Source organism: Mastigoproctus giganteus, chromosome 10 (assembly GCF_048544385.1).
Source record: "Mastigoproctus giganteus isolate SK-2022 chromosome 10, ASM4854438v1, whole genome shotgun sequence".
Classification (NCBI taxonomy): domain Eukaryota; kingdom Metazoa; phylum Arthropoda; class Arachnida; order Uropygi; family Thelyphonidae; genus Mastigoproctus; species Mastigoproctus giganteus.
The window spans coordinates 47740214-47756414 of NC_143584.1; the positions used below are offsets into that span (position 1 = coordinate 47740214).

The 16201-nt window shown below is 34.6% G+C and overlaps 1 protein-coding gene across 1 annotated transcript in view; it reads left to right on the plus strand.

The window, feature by feature from the left end:
- Positions 1-16201, plus strand: part of Polr1A (RNA polymerase I subunit RpI1) — a 476971-nt gene that overhangs the window by 14176 nt on the left and 446594 nt on the right. The window contains exons 2-4 of the mRNA XM_090382924.1: positions 946-1129; positions 9217-9344; positions 14516-14747. Coding sequence (XP_090239050.1) covers positions 967-1129; positions 9217-9344; positions 14516-14747 — 523 coding nt within the window. The 5' untranslated portion in view covers positions 946-966. The remainder of the gene's footprint in view (positions 1-945; positions 1130-9216; positions 9345-14515; positions 14748-16201) is intronic.

Genomic DNA, 16201 nt, shown 5'->3' on the forward strand with positions numbered 1-16201 from the left:
AGAACTGATTCCAGGAAACTAAAATATTGCCAACAAACCATTGGTTACTCCTGACAGTTTTTTTTTTTTTTTTTTTTTTTGTTATCATCATTTGATATTAAACTTGTTTTAATGAAAAATTTTGTCGAAGCAATGGATTGAAATAGAGCAGATTTTCTTTACTTGAAAGAGAAATTTACCGGAATCACTGAGAACAAAATCAGAGGGTATTTGTGGTACCCAAAATAAGAAAACTGATGAAAGAAACATTTTGTAGAACAGTTGTATGAAATGCATAGGAACTCACTTAAAAAAAAAATTATTTTTTTGCAGAATTTCAAAGCTGGAAATTGTCAGTGATCTTCTCACGGCCCATGAAGATTATGGGATGTAATATATCCATGAAGATCTATTTCTTGGATTCACATTTGAAACTTTTTCCTACAAAACCTAGGAGCTGTTAGTGATGAGCAAGGGGAGCATTTCCATCATGCTATTTTCATAATGGAAAAGAAGTGCCAGAGCAAGTGGGGCCCAAGCATGTTGGCTGTTTACTGTTGGATGTTGAGGAGAATCTTCCACAGGTGAAATCATCAGGAGCTACATTCTGGTTCATTTAAAGATAACAAATAAGTTCATCTTTAAAAAAGGTGTTCCAGTGTTTTTTAATGTTTTTATGAAATGGAAATCATGTTAAAACTGTGGGTGATAAACAAACTTTTTTTTTTTTTTTTTTTTTTAATTGGCACAAAAAAGAAGCCTTCAAATTCACTTACTTTGATATGTGTGATGGAAAAAATGTATTCTTTTGTTTATCAGTGTAATTGAACCTTGTATTTAATTATTTTAAGAAAAGTATTTTTAGGTGATATCTCCTTATTTTTCAAATTTTTATTTATACAAGGCTAAGAAGCATTCTGTGTAAATGTTATATCTAACTGTCTGTACTCTTTTTGTTCTTTTCAGGAAATCTAACAAGGATTAAAAATGGCATGGGATCAGAATCCTCACCATTCTATAAAGAATGTGTGTTTTAGTGTTTATAGTTCAGAAATGATTAAAAAATTAAGTGTACTTGAGATAACAAATATCAAAACATTTGATATATTGGGTCATCCTACAGAAGGAGGGCTTTATGATCTTGCCCTAGGTTTGTTACATTTTTTTTATTGTTATGTAAAAAATGCATTTAAAAATTGTAAGGAAAGGCTAAATCAAGAGTAAAATTTTGTTACTTTCAAGAGTATATCTGCAGTGTGTAAAAGAAAAGTACAGGCAACCCCTGCATCCCCAGGGGCTCACATCTGGTGAGTATGAGCTTGGCACACCCAGGGTCGTGAGCTGGATATCATCATTCTTCTCTTTTTTGGTGATTACCTTCTCTCTCTCTCTCTCTCTTTGGATAATTCAGAAATTTTTTTTTTTTTTTTTTGCCTGGTGCAGCATAAGCCTCGGGCTTCCTTGCACCATATGGATAATAATAATAATAACATGGTACTTCTACAACATGGTTTTGTTCTAACACAATTGATAAATTGTGGCAATCCTCGTGCAACATGGTACTTATATAACACGGTTAGAGAATTTTGGTAAACCTTGCATAACGAGGTATTTTTGAGCTTTTGTAACGAGGTATTTTTGAGCTTTTGTGCAGGGAAATTATGCTGCTATTATGTTGGATGTAATTTTTTAATATTTCCACTCTTTTTGAATCCCCGCTGTTGACTGGCTAGTCAAAAAAAAAAAAAAAAAATATTGAGAAATCCCTGTATTTTATTTTGTTGGGAAATCTCCATGTTACGTTAGGTGCTATTGAACTCTTGCTTGTTGAACTTGTGGAAAAATTTAGATTTAAAAGTTTTGGATAGCACACCAGACCATCCAAAAGATTTAAGTCATCCAAACGTTGAAATTATGTTCCTACCACCACAGTTATACTGGATTAATACAACTTTCATTCAGCCATTAGATCAAGGCATTATATCCACCTTTAAAACTCATTACGTCAGAAAATCGTTACAATGGATTTCTGAAAAATTTGATTCCGAATCTATTGAAGTAATGGAGGCATGGAAACATTTCTCAGTCAGAAACATAGCTTTATTGGTGAAAGAAGTAAAACTGTCAACGTTAAATGTGTGTGGAAAAATGTATGGCCAGAGTCAGTTCATTTAGAAAATATGGTCAAATCGGCAGAAAACTGAATCGGTGCGATAGTAGAACTTGCTACGTTGGTAGGAGGGGGAAGGTTTTGATGATATGACTACTGAAGCTGTTGTGGGTAGCACAGTTGACAGAATCACCCTCCTCCTCCTCCCCACACCAGGTGCAAAAGCCCTGAGTTAGAATCCCGTCGATAATGGGTGGAAATTTTATGGGTCTTTGTCACAATGTGACTGAGTTAGCCGGGTTTTGGGCGAGGGTAGCATGGTTTTTTTTATCCCGGAAACTCTGGTTTTTCGTCCAGCAAAACAGAAAATAGACTACAGAACACACTCAATTTATAGACAATATACACAAGAGTAACATGGCCCTTAGTTACCAATACTCCTAAAAAAAAAAAAAAAAAAAATGTGGTTTTTTTTTTGTTTTTTTTTATGAAAACCCCAAACACGAAAGGTATCAAAACCTATAGTACTTAGTACCGTGCATGGGTTGAAGGAGAAGTATGGGGGGAAGGGGGATGCCGGAAACTTTGCTCTAGAGACTAAACATGGGTTTCACCACTTCAAGCCTCCAATAAGCAAAGTGGTGGTATTTCACCGGTTGATGAAAGTCATCTACCACCTGTAAGTTTAGCCAAGACATTCAAGAATTACTGGTAGAGAAAGAGGCTGGCGAAGCAGATTTGGTGGAAATGGCATCAGAGGTAAAACCAAATTAATGCAGAGGATGGATAAAAGCGTAGATAAATTCTAAACGTCCAAATTTTACACTAAAAGCATTCGGGAAGGCGTAAAGTTAGCCAAGCAATTAGAATATTATTTTTTGAATACAGATTCTTGAATGAAAGGACCCCAAAGTTCAAAAGGGAGCTTCAAAAATGCTTAGTTCCATACAATAAATTTCACAAAATTTATCAAGCAAAAGCAAACAAACCCAGATTACTGATTTTTTTTTTTTTTAAGAAAACAGAAGATACATGAAATCTAGAATGGTGTATTTTTGTTAGCTTTTGGAACGTAACCCCCCCTTTTTGTACTTTTTCTTAGTCCCGTATAATACAGTTTTGCACAACATTACATTTTATAGCCCAACTACCATGTTATATGAGGATTTCCCATATTCTCCTTTTTTTTACCCATTGCAGATAAAAGTGCTGTAGTACTTGCAAGTAGTATTTACATACTGCAGATAGCAAGTATGATAGAAATTAATGCTGCAGTTTATTTTATTAAATATGTAATGAACTGGTACAATATTATTTTTCCCTGTACATGATGGTATTTAATAATGTTTTTTTTCATATTAGTGTTAAAATGATACAAGAAAACAAAGCTTATGTAGCATGTGATGTCAAAAAAAAAGTTTCCCTCTAGTTTCATGTTTTAACTCCAATAGGCATGCAAATTGCCTCTCACTGACAAACACCTTAGGATCAGGTATGACTATTTTATCTTCATAAGATTGGCTTGAAAAAATTTAAAATTATTGACTTTGACACCACCCTTTATTTTTAGTGTTATGAATGCTGCTAGGAATAATCAATTTTTTTTTATATTAAAAGCATATATTTAAATATTTTTTAAAATACTCCTTTCCCCATTCTGTACTTTAGAAATTCACTTTAGACTTTTTTTTCCACATATTAAAAACACCTGCATTTGGGAGTTCCTTTTACTGTCAGCAAGTGAAATTTGAAAGAAACTAAAATTGAATATCTGGCACTATGTGGCTGGTGGTCCATCACTCAGAGATGTAAAAAAACAGCTGAAGTTATTGAGTACTTCCACTGGAAGATGCATGGATCAGAGGTGGCAGTAGCATTCTTCAGTAATTGGATAGGAAAGATGGAGTCAATTTTGAATTATTTAATTATCTTATTGAAAAATTTAATTTAATGAACATTATTATTAGCCATATGGTGCAAAGAAGTCAGACTTTATGCTGCACTAGCTAAAAAAAAAAAAAAATTCAGAGAGAGAGAGCTCAGGACCCTGGGTTTGCCAAGCCCATACTCACCAGAGAAATCATTTGGGTTTTATGGAACACAATACTTGAGGAATTTCATAAATTGGCATTGATATCACTTGTATAGATTCTTTTTTTTTAAATTAGAAAAAGTGACTGACATGCTTTATCTGGGAACGTTCCTATCAGAAAGTTAACTAATTATTACGGTACAAGTTAGTGCATTTGCATTATTTCTGTACATAGCCAACTACATAAGTAGTTATAAATTAACTCGTTACTTATTCGAGGTAGTTGTCATGATATTGCACTACCTCGAATAAGTAACGCTTCACCATTAAGTGACTGACATGCTTTATCTGGGAACGTTCCTATCAGAAAGTTAACTAATTATTACGGTACAAGTTAGTGCATTTGCATTATTTCTGTACATAGCCAACTACATAAGTAGTTATAAATTAACTCGTTACTTATTCGAGGTAGTTGTCATGATATTGCACTACCTCGAATAAGTAACGCTTCACCATTGGAGAAGACTATTGTTACTTATTCTCAGCAGACACCATCATCCATATGCCTCACCCAAAGTTAAGCAAAGGTGTTGTTCTCATTCAGGACAATGCCACGCCACTCAGTGCACACACAACATGACACTGGCTCCAAAGTTTTGGATGGGAGGTATGGCAACATTCACTGTACTATCCCAATCTATCGCCTTGTGTCACATCTTCGGCAAGCTGAAAGAACATCTAGGGGGACAACGATGAGCAGGTGCAAACAGCAGTTTGATGGTCGCTGACCAAGGAGTGGATTTTGCTTATCAGGGAATTGAACGTTTAGTCGCATGTTCCGAGAAGTGTTTACAGCAACTCGGTGATTATATGAAAAAGTAGTGCAGGGTATGTGCCTTCTATTGCATAATGTTACATACCTCAATAAATGTCTCTTGGGCTACAATGGTCAAGTGTAACTTATTTTTTGAATTGCCCTTGTATAATCAAAAATAAGTAAATAATTGTGAATTATTTCTAAAGATAACATTAAGTTTTACCTTTGCATAGTCAAAAAATTCAGTTATCAAGAGTGAGTAATGAAGTGTATGCAGAGTTTTTTTTTTATTTTTTTTACTTGTACTTTTTTGGAGTTATGTATGGCATTTTTGATAATTAAAATAAAAGGTTTGTTTATTTGTATTCCTTTCTGTGATTCACTGTAATAAAAACATCTAATTATTTAAAAAATCTTTTTAATTAAAAATCTGTTACTTTGGCATTTTCAACCCCTCCTTTTCTTCTGACAGTTATTCAAGATTACTGAGAAATTACTACATGTAATAGATTATTTAGGCAAGCCGTACATATCAAAATCTTGAATTGATTATACAGTAGAACTCTGATAAGAAATTCTTGCACAAATTTTCCCCGTACTAGGTTTAGTTTGTTAAGTCCCAATTTCAACTCTATATATTATAAAGTATTTTCCCGCATAAAAAGTTTGTGATAAAGAATACACAGTGTATTATTATAATGATGTATTTCCTACTTAATACATTTTTTTAAATACAGGAACTCCCTGACTTATGTAAGGATTGCATTCCACGGAATGCTATGTAAGTCGGAATTTCCCCTATGCTTGTGCAGCACGCGCAACTGTGCTTACTGAATTGATTGATGAATTAATGAACATGTAAATAGAATTATTTATTGTATTTATTCAATTTTTTATCTCATGTGCAGGAAAAAATTACAAAAGCGTGCAATTTAAAAAATTACAAAAAAGAGAGGAGACAGGCATAACGTAAGTAAGTTTTACCTCTCGAGCATCGTTGCCAGAATCTACATCTTCAGCTGGTAAGTACGCCATTGTGGAGGCTGAGGGCTGTGGAGATTTAGAAGGGGTCAGCCGCTCAACCTTATGAAAGAACATATTAATGGATGACTGGACAGTGGCTTTTTTTTTTTTTTTTTCCACCTTAGATTTCTTTGTAACAAGCAAGCATATCATTCACCCTTCTTAACTCTGTTAACTTTTAATAATCGTTTGCTGTCAGGATCCATCTTCTCAAACTTTGCCATTGCCGATGCAATTTCATGATATGTCATTGCCATCTCTCTGGTGATGAAGCATCTCGGCTCCTCATTTGGTTCATCTTGAGCTTTTTCATTATTTTCTTCTTTCACTATTTCTGCCTGCAAGTTAATAAGTTCTTCATTAGATAATTCCTTCTCTTCTTCCTCTAACTCCTCCACGTTTCAAATCCTTCGAAGCCTTTTACGCGCCGTGGGCATATTTTCTTCTGTATGACATTTAAACAACTTTTAGTAAGTTCTGCCCAGGCCTTCTTAATGTTTAAGATGGCATGGTAAATATTGTAAGATTTCCAAAAGTCTCTTAACATAATTTTTCTCACCGTCTACTGCAGACAAACCTGAGCAAATGTTGTGTGTAAATAGTATGCTTTTAAATTTGAAATAATACCCTGATCCATAGGTTGGATGAGTGAAGTCGTATTTTGCGGTAGAAATATGACTCATGTTAGAATTGAAATCATCTAGATGTGTAGGAATGTCCAGGAGCATTATGTAATAGAAGCAAAATCTTCAAAGGAATATCGTTGTCTTTACAATATTTTTCAAACTCTGGAATGAAGCAGCATTTGAATTAATCCTCAAAGAGATATATTGTTATCCGTGCTCTCTGGTTCGATTGGAAATGCACAGGTAGGTTGTCTTTATTGATGCCCTTAAATGCACGAGGATTTCCAGAATGGTACAGAAGCAGTGGTTTTAATATGTAATCTCCTGCTGCATTAGCCCCAAGCAAGAGTGTGGGACTATCTTTTGAAGCCTTGAAACCTGGCATTGTATTTTCCTCTTTGTCAGTGTATGTTCGATCTGGCATTTTTTTCCCAATACAGAGCAGTCTTGTCAACATTAAAAATTTGCTGCATTCATCAATAATTTTTCTCCAACACATCACAATTTCTCTGCAGCTGCAGAATCGGCACTGGCGACTTCATTGCATACTTTAATGTTGTGAAAACCAGCACAATGCCTGAACCTATTAAACCACCCATTGCTTGCCACGAACTTGGGTTGGGGTACTCCATACTTATCCTTATATCTTTAAAAATACTTGTTGCCTTTGCTTGAAGGGTCATTAAACTCAGGGGCACTCACTTCTGAATCTGATTTTCCATCCATATTATTGACAGCTGTTCCATCTTTGATATAGCACTCAAGCGCTGTTTTTTGATCACTGATGATCTTAAGTGCTTTGATCCTTTGATATGTTCTTTTATACATGCACTGTCCTTTAAAATAGTATTCACTGTTTAAGCAGTGAGACATAAATTCCTTGCAATAGGTGACAAACTTTGTCCTGCTTCGTACTTCGTAATAATTTTCGTCTTCATTTCTAAATCAATTTTGTTTTGTTTCCTGGTACTACCACCACTTGCACTTTTTGTTGGTCACTTTCCCTTCATCATTGTAATATGTAAATAGGAATGAAGAGAATTTTCTGAAAATTTGCAGTTATCAGCATTATTGCAATTGCAATAAGATAGTTTATTAGGGCTTTCCTATTTTGTTTTATGTAGTGATCTCTAGAAATGTGTTTTAGAAAAATATCACAAAGGTGTTCAAAATCGATTCTTATAATGGAACACATGATAATGATGAAAGGGTAATGCAATTTCCATTATAAAAATGACCTTTTAGAGAGATAAATAGCTTAGTAATATAGCAAAATTTTCAACTTCCAAGGACTTGGAATGAATTACAAAAAAAAAAAAAAAAACCCAGTGTTATTGGGTTCATTACAATATTTTCACAAAACCTCCATTTATTCCTGCGGGATGCAAAATACGTTTCCACGATTTTTTTAATTTTGCACTGGCCAGCAAAAACTTACGTAAAGTCGAATGTACATAAGTCGAGTATTACATAAGTCGGGGTATTCCTGTATACAAATTCTTTATTTTTAATATTAAACAATATTAATATTTTGGTAATCGAACAAGTTAGTGCATAGCATCATTTCAGTTTGTAGTAAATCACTAAAGTAGGTGAAATAGCATAGTTTTTGATATACATGTATCTCCTATTGTGAATGCCTTCTTAACAAGTTGTCCTGATATTGCAATGCCTCGCAGTGGAGAAGGCTAATGTTACTTATTCTCAGCTGATACCACCACCGCCACCCGGGGATGGTGTATCTGTCTTGAATCCACCGTAGAAGCGTTGCTTATTCGAGAATCCACCGTAGAAGCGTTGCTTATTCGAGGTAGTTGAATATCAGGGCAACTCGTGAAGGCATTCACAATATGAGATATCACAAAAACAATGCCATTTCACCTACTTCGGTGATTTACTATGAAATAAAATGATATTATGCATTAACTTTTTCGATTAGTGAATTTTCCATAGTCTAATGCTTTCAGCACTGCATCCTTTTTAGTATAAACATTTTGATATAATGGAAGTGACATATTGCAATTGTTTTCATCGATATCCATAATTGGATAGTGTTGACCATATGAAGCACAGCGATGCACGTTGTTAAATTCTTATGTTCAGTTGTCCAGTTCTGAACAGCTGTCAACTATTCTGAACAGTTCTGAATTACTTAGTGGATTGTTGCTCTGTCTTATTGTAATTGTGATGTTTTAAGGTATGTTGTCACTCCAAAGGAGCTCATTCTTCCAACTTGGTAATGGATATTTGGTAAGCAGTTTAATGAACAGAATGTTAAGCAAAGAAATGCTCAGTTTAAAAATGTTTCCCATAGGCAGAGTGAGTTATTTATAAATTCTGAAATAGTACTTAAAAATGATCTTTAACTTATGAATGTGTATCATTTCATTTTTATTTGTGTAGTTAATATTTCATACCCTTAGGTCATTTTCCCTTCTAAGAAGTTTTCCTGTGTAAGAAGTTCTAAACCTTCGGTCCCTTGGAAAACTTATTATACGGGATCTACTGTATTTTCTTGATTAACTTTGTAAAAATGAAGCATGTAAAAACTGACTTGTTGAAATATAATATTAATTTTTGTATTCATTGTGTGTGATTAGCTTTCATGTAGATTCATTTAAATTTTTAGGTCCCTCTGAATTTGATGAGTTGTGCAAAACATGTGGATTAGCTAGCAGGTTCTGTCCAGGACATGTGGGACACATTAGTTTACCACTTCCTGTGTTTAATCCTGTCTTCATCAGAACTCTCTTTCAGGTTAGTACAGTTTGCAGATAGCCAAAAATTAATATGTGTAGTGTTGCTTCTATTTATTTTATATTTCTTATATATTTGAAACGTGTTCTGTAATTGTCTTTTGCTGCTGGTAATTTTCAAATTTTAAATGCAAAATGTGTACTACTTGTTATTGCATTATACATCTTGAACAGATATGTTGCATTGTAATGTAACATTTACAGGATATCCCACTACAATATAAACTATGTGCCATACATTCTTTGTCAATAACTGTGGGTGTTTGGTGGGTTTCTTCAGGGTCTGCCTGGGTGTGATTGCAGAGATGGCAAAAACTGAATTATAAGATCTAGTAAAATATTAGAGCTGGTAATTACAAGGAATAATAAAACTGTCTTGAGCACATGGTATATAAAGTCCATGAATAAATACAGAATAGGTTATTTTGATAGCTTAATGTCTTATAAAATAACATGAGAAAAATTGTGCTAACTTCTTATGCAGTTTTTAAAATTTAATTTGGTATATTGGCAAGTGGAAGAAAAGTTGGAATCCAGCAATTCAAGCATTGTTCTGTAATCAAATTTTGACCAAGGAGTTCAGAAATGATGAAGAATTCTAAGAAAAGGAATGACTAGATTGTTTGTTTGTTTGTGAATGTATCACCCAGTTACGCATTGTCATTGCAAGATGGTTGTCAGAATTCAGAACATGTCCAGAGTCTAGTTGGTCATCTGAAGCAGTCAATTCTCAAACACTTAGCATCATTGAAAAATAAATTTTAGGAAACAGAAGAATTGGTGACTGAACTTAAAGTACTTAACATTTCCCATAGAAGCAGCATTATTTATGCTTGAACATTGTTTTTAGCCGACCATGCTAGCCAGGTGGGTAAAGTGCCTGACTGGCAACCCAAAGGTCGCGGGTTTGAATCCCCCCTCGGGCTTGAGGGGGGATTGGAATCGGAGTGAAAATATAAAAACTTTAGGAGGTGCATTATGGCCACAGAAGCCGATACGCCAACAACTAACAAAAAAAAAAAAAAAAAAGTTTCTAGATAGTAAAATTGCTTGTCAAATTTGACTTAATAAAATATCTTATGAAATTGTTCGTCTAGATTCTCACTTGCTCAAAGAAATGGTACAGAAACTGAACAAACAACTAGTTAATTTATTAATGCTTTACTTTTTTTGGGCACATCAGCAATAATTCATTGTGTGTGTGTGTGTGTGTGATCAAAAAGCAACAAATTTTATACACTCACCAAGAACACTTCATTTTTGTGCATCTACTGTATTTCATTCATTCCTTCAATCAGCACAGCAGCAAACATAATATCCAGTGCTTCAGCTACCTTATACTGTATAAGGATAGCCTATGTGATATGTACGGGGAAAAACAAAATTTAAAAAAATAATAATTGGTAAGACTCGACAACTTGTTCCAAAAGATAATTTCCCACTCATTCATTCACTGAAAGTAGATTTATTTCAAGCAAATGGGACTTGATTAAAATATTTTCAAGATTTCTATTGGTACAATTGTAATGAAAATTAGGATGACTTGACAAATATTACTAAAAGAATGAAACAAAATTTTATGAAAAGTCCATCCACTGGGAGGTGGCTGAAGCACTGGATATCATGTTTGCTGCTGTGCTGATTGAAGGAATGAATACAGTAGATGCACAGAAATGAAGTGTTTTTGGTGAGTGTATAAAATTTGTTGTTTTTTGATCTCTCTTTCTCTCTCTTATTACATGCATGGATGTTGTGAAGAAAATAGATGCTTTATGGATATGTGCACTTTCATAAAAATTCTACTTTGAAAAAGTAGAAATTTTATATTACTTAAAAACATGAAATGTTAAGTGACAGCTGATGTGGGTACTAAAAGTTGGATAAGTATGTGTGATGAGTGGAAACTTTTTATTTTTATATGCATATGTTTATTTTTTATATAAACCCTTGGATATGCAACCTCAGTTTTTTTTTTAACTTAGTCTGAAAAAGGGTAATATTAATTTGCAGAATATGATTAGGATTGTTTCAGATATATTATCTGTGATTATCAAAACACCAAATGATACAGAACCAAAAGAAAATGGATGAGTGTGCTGATGGGTCTTTTGTACATTGTGTGTGTTGTCAAGGAGCACAGGGGGTTTCCCCTACGAACCACTTATTGTACATTGTGACCCTACAAACTCTGTAAATGCCAGAGATAGTTTTAATGTTGGGTTGTGTTGGCCTGTTGTTCCTCCGGCATTTAGCTGTGGGGCCCAACATTGTTTGTCCTTGCTTTGGGGAGGCAGCCAGTTATAGTAAAAGTAGAAAGTTTTGTCAGGGGCAAACCCTGGACTGTGCCTGAGCTTGCCAGGGAGGGCCCATAGGGAAAAAAAAAGGAAAGTGTGAAGTGGGCCTTTCCATTTCACCCATCCATTAACTCCAAATGTTTGTCTAGTTCTGCCTTGAATTTATTTAAGTTGTCAACTTCTACAATGACAGATGGAAGTTTGTTCCAGCAATCAACCACCTACTGGCTAAAGGCAAATTTCTGCACCATCTATTCTACAACTGTCTTTCCTCAATTTGAATTTGTCCCTTCTGGTGACTAATCTGAGCAAGAGAAGGAATCTCATCAGCATTGAGCTTGTTCAAACCATTCAAGGCCTTATACACCTCAGTCAGATCACCTTGCAGATGTCTAGTCTCCAGACTGCAATTTGCAGAACTTTACTATTTCTTTGTAAGAGTAACCCTTTGTTCCATCCACCAATCTTGTTGCCCTTCTCTGTACTCATTCTAGCAGCTCTATATCATTTCCTAAAATGAGGCCTCCAGACTTGTATTACAGTACTCAAGGTGTGGACTGACCATTGCCTTATACAAGGGGATAATTACCTCCTTATCCCTGCTAGAAAAATTCATGTATTTCATTGACAAGACGCATGAGCTACCCTTGCAAGACTGTCTGTACTGCTCAGAAAACTTCATATCTTACTGCACAATTCCCCCCAGGTCTTCTTCATTCTCTACCATCCTGAGTGTAGTACCACCCAGTTGATACATTACTTGTGAGGTTATTGCTACCCATAAATTATAGGCGCCTCCGTAGCCAGGTGGGAAGGAGCAGCAGTGCGTAGCAGACGCTTCATGATTACACCGGGGTTCGAGCCCGTCACAAAATTCCCGTCACACAATTCCCCCAGGTCTTCTTCATTCTCTACCATCCTGAGTGTAGTACCACCCAGTTGATACATTACTTGTGAGGTTATTGCTACCCATAAATTATAGGCGCCTCCGTAGCCAGGTGGGAAGGAGCAGCAGTGCGTAGCAGACGCTTCATGATTACACCGGGGTTCGAGCCCGTCACCACCAAATACAGAGGATGCGGAAAGGTCAGGAAATAACCACCGCATATCCTGGAGCAATATGGCCTTAGTTGCTAATGCTCCTAAAAAAAAAAAAACCAAAAAAACCCATAAGCAGTACTTTACATTTGTCAATGTTAAATTTCAGTTACCACTTCTCAGCACATCTGCTCAACTTTTCTAGATCTAGTTGCAGTAGCATATTGTCATTAGTGTCATTAACAACCCTGCCAACCTTTGTATCATCTGCAAACTTGGATATGAAGCCTGATATTCCTTCATCAATATCATTGATGAATACAGAAAACAACAATAAACCCTGGGGGACTCCACTAATAACGTTAGTCCACAAAGAGCAGTGTCCATTGATTACCACTCTATCTTCTCCCACTCGACCCCTTTATCCATAGCAGCAATTTGCCCTTGATGTCAAACTGCTCCAATTTGTACAGTAGTGTTCCATGTGCAACAGTATCAAAAGCTTTCCTAAAATCCAAGTATACAATATCAAAAAAAAAAAAAATTATTTTTTGCATTCAGTTCCTTTGTGACTGTATCATAATATACATTTTTAAGATATAGACCTGAGAAATGAATAAGAAATAAAGGAATTAGATCAAAAATTTTAATATTCAGAAATTGGAGTTTTAAGAAAAATAAATAGAATATATGAAGCAGTGGTAAGACCATATTGCAAGTAAGGAGATGGGAAAAGTCTTTAAGAAATATCCAAAGGTAAGTGAAGTAAACTTAAGATGCTGTAGGCATGTAGAAGGAATTGGAGAAGAGGGATTAGATAAATAGTTTGAACCAAAAATGAATGGTAATAGGCCTAGAGGCACACAAGGAGGAAGGTTGATTGATAGTGTCAAGCAGGCATTAGAGGAAAGAGGGCTCACTCTGGTAGAGGCTCAAGTTCCAAGAGGTAATTGGATAGGATGATGGTGTGGGTGGATGGTTAATAGCCCAGAAGGACTGATTTATACTAGTGTAGCCACCTGTTATCAAACATAGAACAGGTTTGGATAATAATGATGACTTTCATTTTAAAATTGTAGGTCATCAAAGTGTGTTTTCACTCAAAATTTATGTATTGAAACTGTTAATATTTATTTGACTCATAAATACATTGTAATCTTTGGCAAAATTCAACTGCAAAGTGATCTCGGACAGAATTCAACTACAAAGTGTTTTTATGCTCTTCTGTAAACCAGAAAGAAGGAAATTTATGATGTACAGATTTTGTTGTGTATCAAACAGTTCTTACCTGCTTCCTAACTGGAGAAAGGAGATGTGGTCTAAAGTCACTTGACTAAGAAGAGACTAAGAATAAAATGACCCATCTTCTATTTCTCATCATGGCTCAGACTAGCTGGAAGAAGGGTTCTCTACAGTAGTGTTGGAATTCACTTCAGTAGGATGGGCTGTGATGAGAAAGATTGATGTTGGGTCAGCTTTAGGTATTCAGGGAGAATTACTAGTTTTTCGTTCAGGGGATGGCTACATTGCATTACCATACCAGCTGCTATGGTGGGATGGTAATGCAATATAGAGGTAATGGTATCTGGCATCCGGGGAATCATTTTTATCCAATTTCTGTTCATGTATAACTTAATACCTTTCAAACATTTTTTTTTTCTTGGTTTTTTTTCTTACTTAAAATTTTAACTGTTAAATAGGGCCAAAATGAATGAGAGTTCACTTGGTAACATACTAGTATATTCAATAATTTATGAATTATTAGTTTTTTTAGTGGAAGTTTCACTTAAAACTGTGTTGTATTTTAACTTTCTTTTTCCCACTTTATGTTCTTTTTCAGCTGCTGCAAGGTAGCTGTTTCAAGTGTCATAATTTATTATCCAGGCCTGCAATGGTTCAACTCACCTTATCACAACTCCAGATTCTTGATTATGGTCTTATAGGTCTTGTATATGATTTGGAAGAAGTAACACGTTCCATCCTAGAATCAGGAACGGAAGCCTGTAATTCAATTGCAATGGGACTTGCAGTAAAAGAAAAGCTAAAAAGTTATATTGAGTCATCACTTGAAGGTAGGTTTCTGTGAATGTATGTGTTATATTTTCCTTGCTATAGCAGGGTACAACTGTATTTAAACCTTTTGGTGCCATCTCTAGAGTTTTTTATATTTTGTTTCCATGAAAGTGCTGTTCTTCCAAAGTGGTGCTGCTTTGAAAAATCACTTTGCTGCCCTTCAGCCAAATTGTCTACTCCTTTGTAACTTATTACTTTCCAAGAAGTGTTTCTTACATGTCTTTATTGCAGTTTGGATGATAGCTAACTAATAAATTGCTGAACCAACTGGGCCCAACTAGAAATGCTACCAGAACTATTTAGAAATAGTCATAAATTAATTTATAGCATGGGCAAACTGTTTTAAAGATGTATTTTAAGATGTATTTTATTGTTCTGACATCATAATCCCTCCCTGCAAAGGGTGATTCCCATTTCTGTTGATTTTCATGAGTGGGGGAAAAAAAAAAAAAAAAAAAAACTTCCAATCAACACCATTATGCTTAATAGCAGCTGGACATTCAATTAATATCATCAACTGTTATCATTTTAAACCATTATTGGGCATTCTGATGCTATAGGTGAAAAGTAGGGCATGATATGATACATTAGATTGCCATTGATTTTTGCAATCTTGAAAACCTTATTGTTAAGGCATCCCTCTTCTACATATATTTGATATTTAAAGATTTTATTTCAAACAGATATTTGTTGGCATCCACACTATAAATTGCTAATATTAGGAATCTGTCAGATCAAAATTAATGTTTCTTAGACCTTAACTAACGATAACTCTAATCCGATAGTATTTTTTGAAAATACTATTTTTACAGCATATTTCTTTGTGTATTTGGGTAGATAAAAACAATTTCAGCACTATCAATTTGTAAATGCCTAAATTTAGTCACAAAAAATAGAATTTTTAAACTGCATTACAAATTTTTTACTTTTAATAAATAAAAAAAAAAAAAAAACCCTTATGGTCATAATATTTTAGTGTTGTATTTGTTTATATAATTATTGGCCTGGTGTGGGGGGGGGCATTCAGAAAGGTGGGGAATGTTCATAAATGCCAGCACTAAGCTTTTGATTTTTTGGGAATCTGTTAGATTCCTGACTTGATATACAATTTTATGTGTTGCTAATGGTTAAAGGTTTAAACATTTCTTTAACATTTAATCTTGTTATATGGGAAGACTGTGTTTTAAAATTGGCAACTAGTTCATTTATATCATATTGAAAATGCCTCCCCTCCCCATTATGGATTCACTTATTGCTATCTGTTTTCATAGGATATTAACAGAGCTAAGTGGGGACTAACCTTGAAGTGTGTGTGTTTTTTTTTTTTTTTTTTTTTATTAGTCTAATTCCTGTACTGGACTACAATTTTTAATCTCCAAAATTATATAATAGAATACTACAATAGATTTGCTATTTGGACGTACAGATATCAGGATTCAAACTGCTTAGTTAA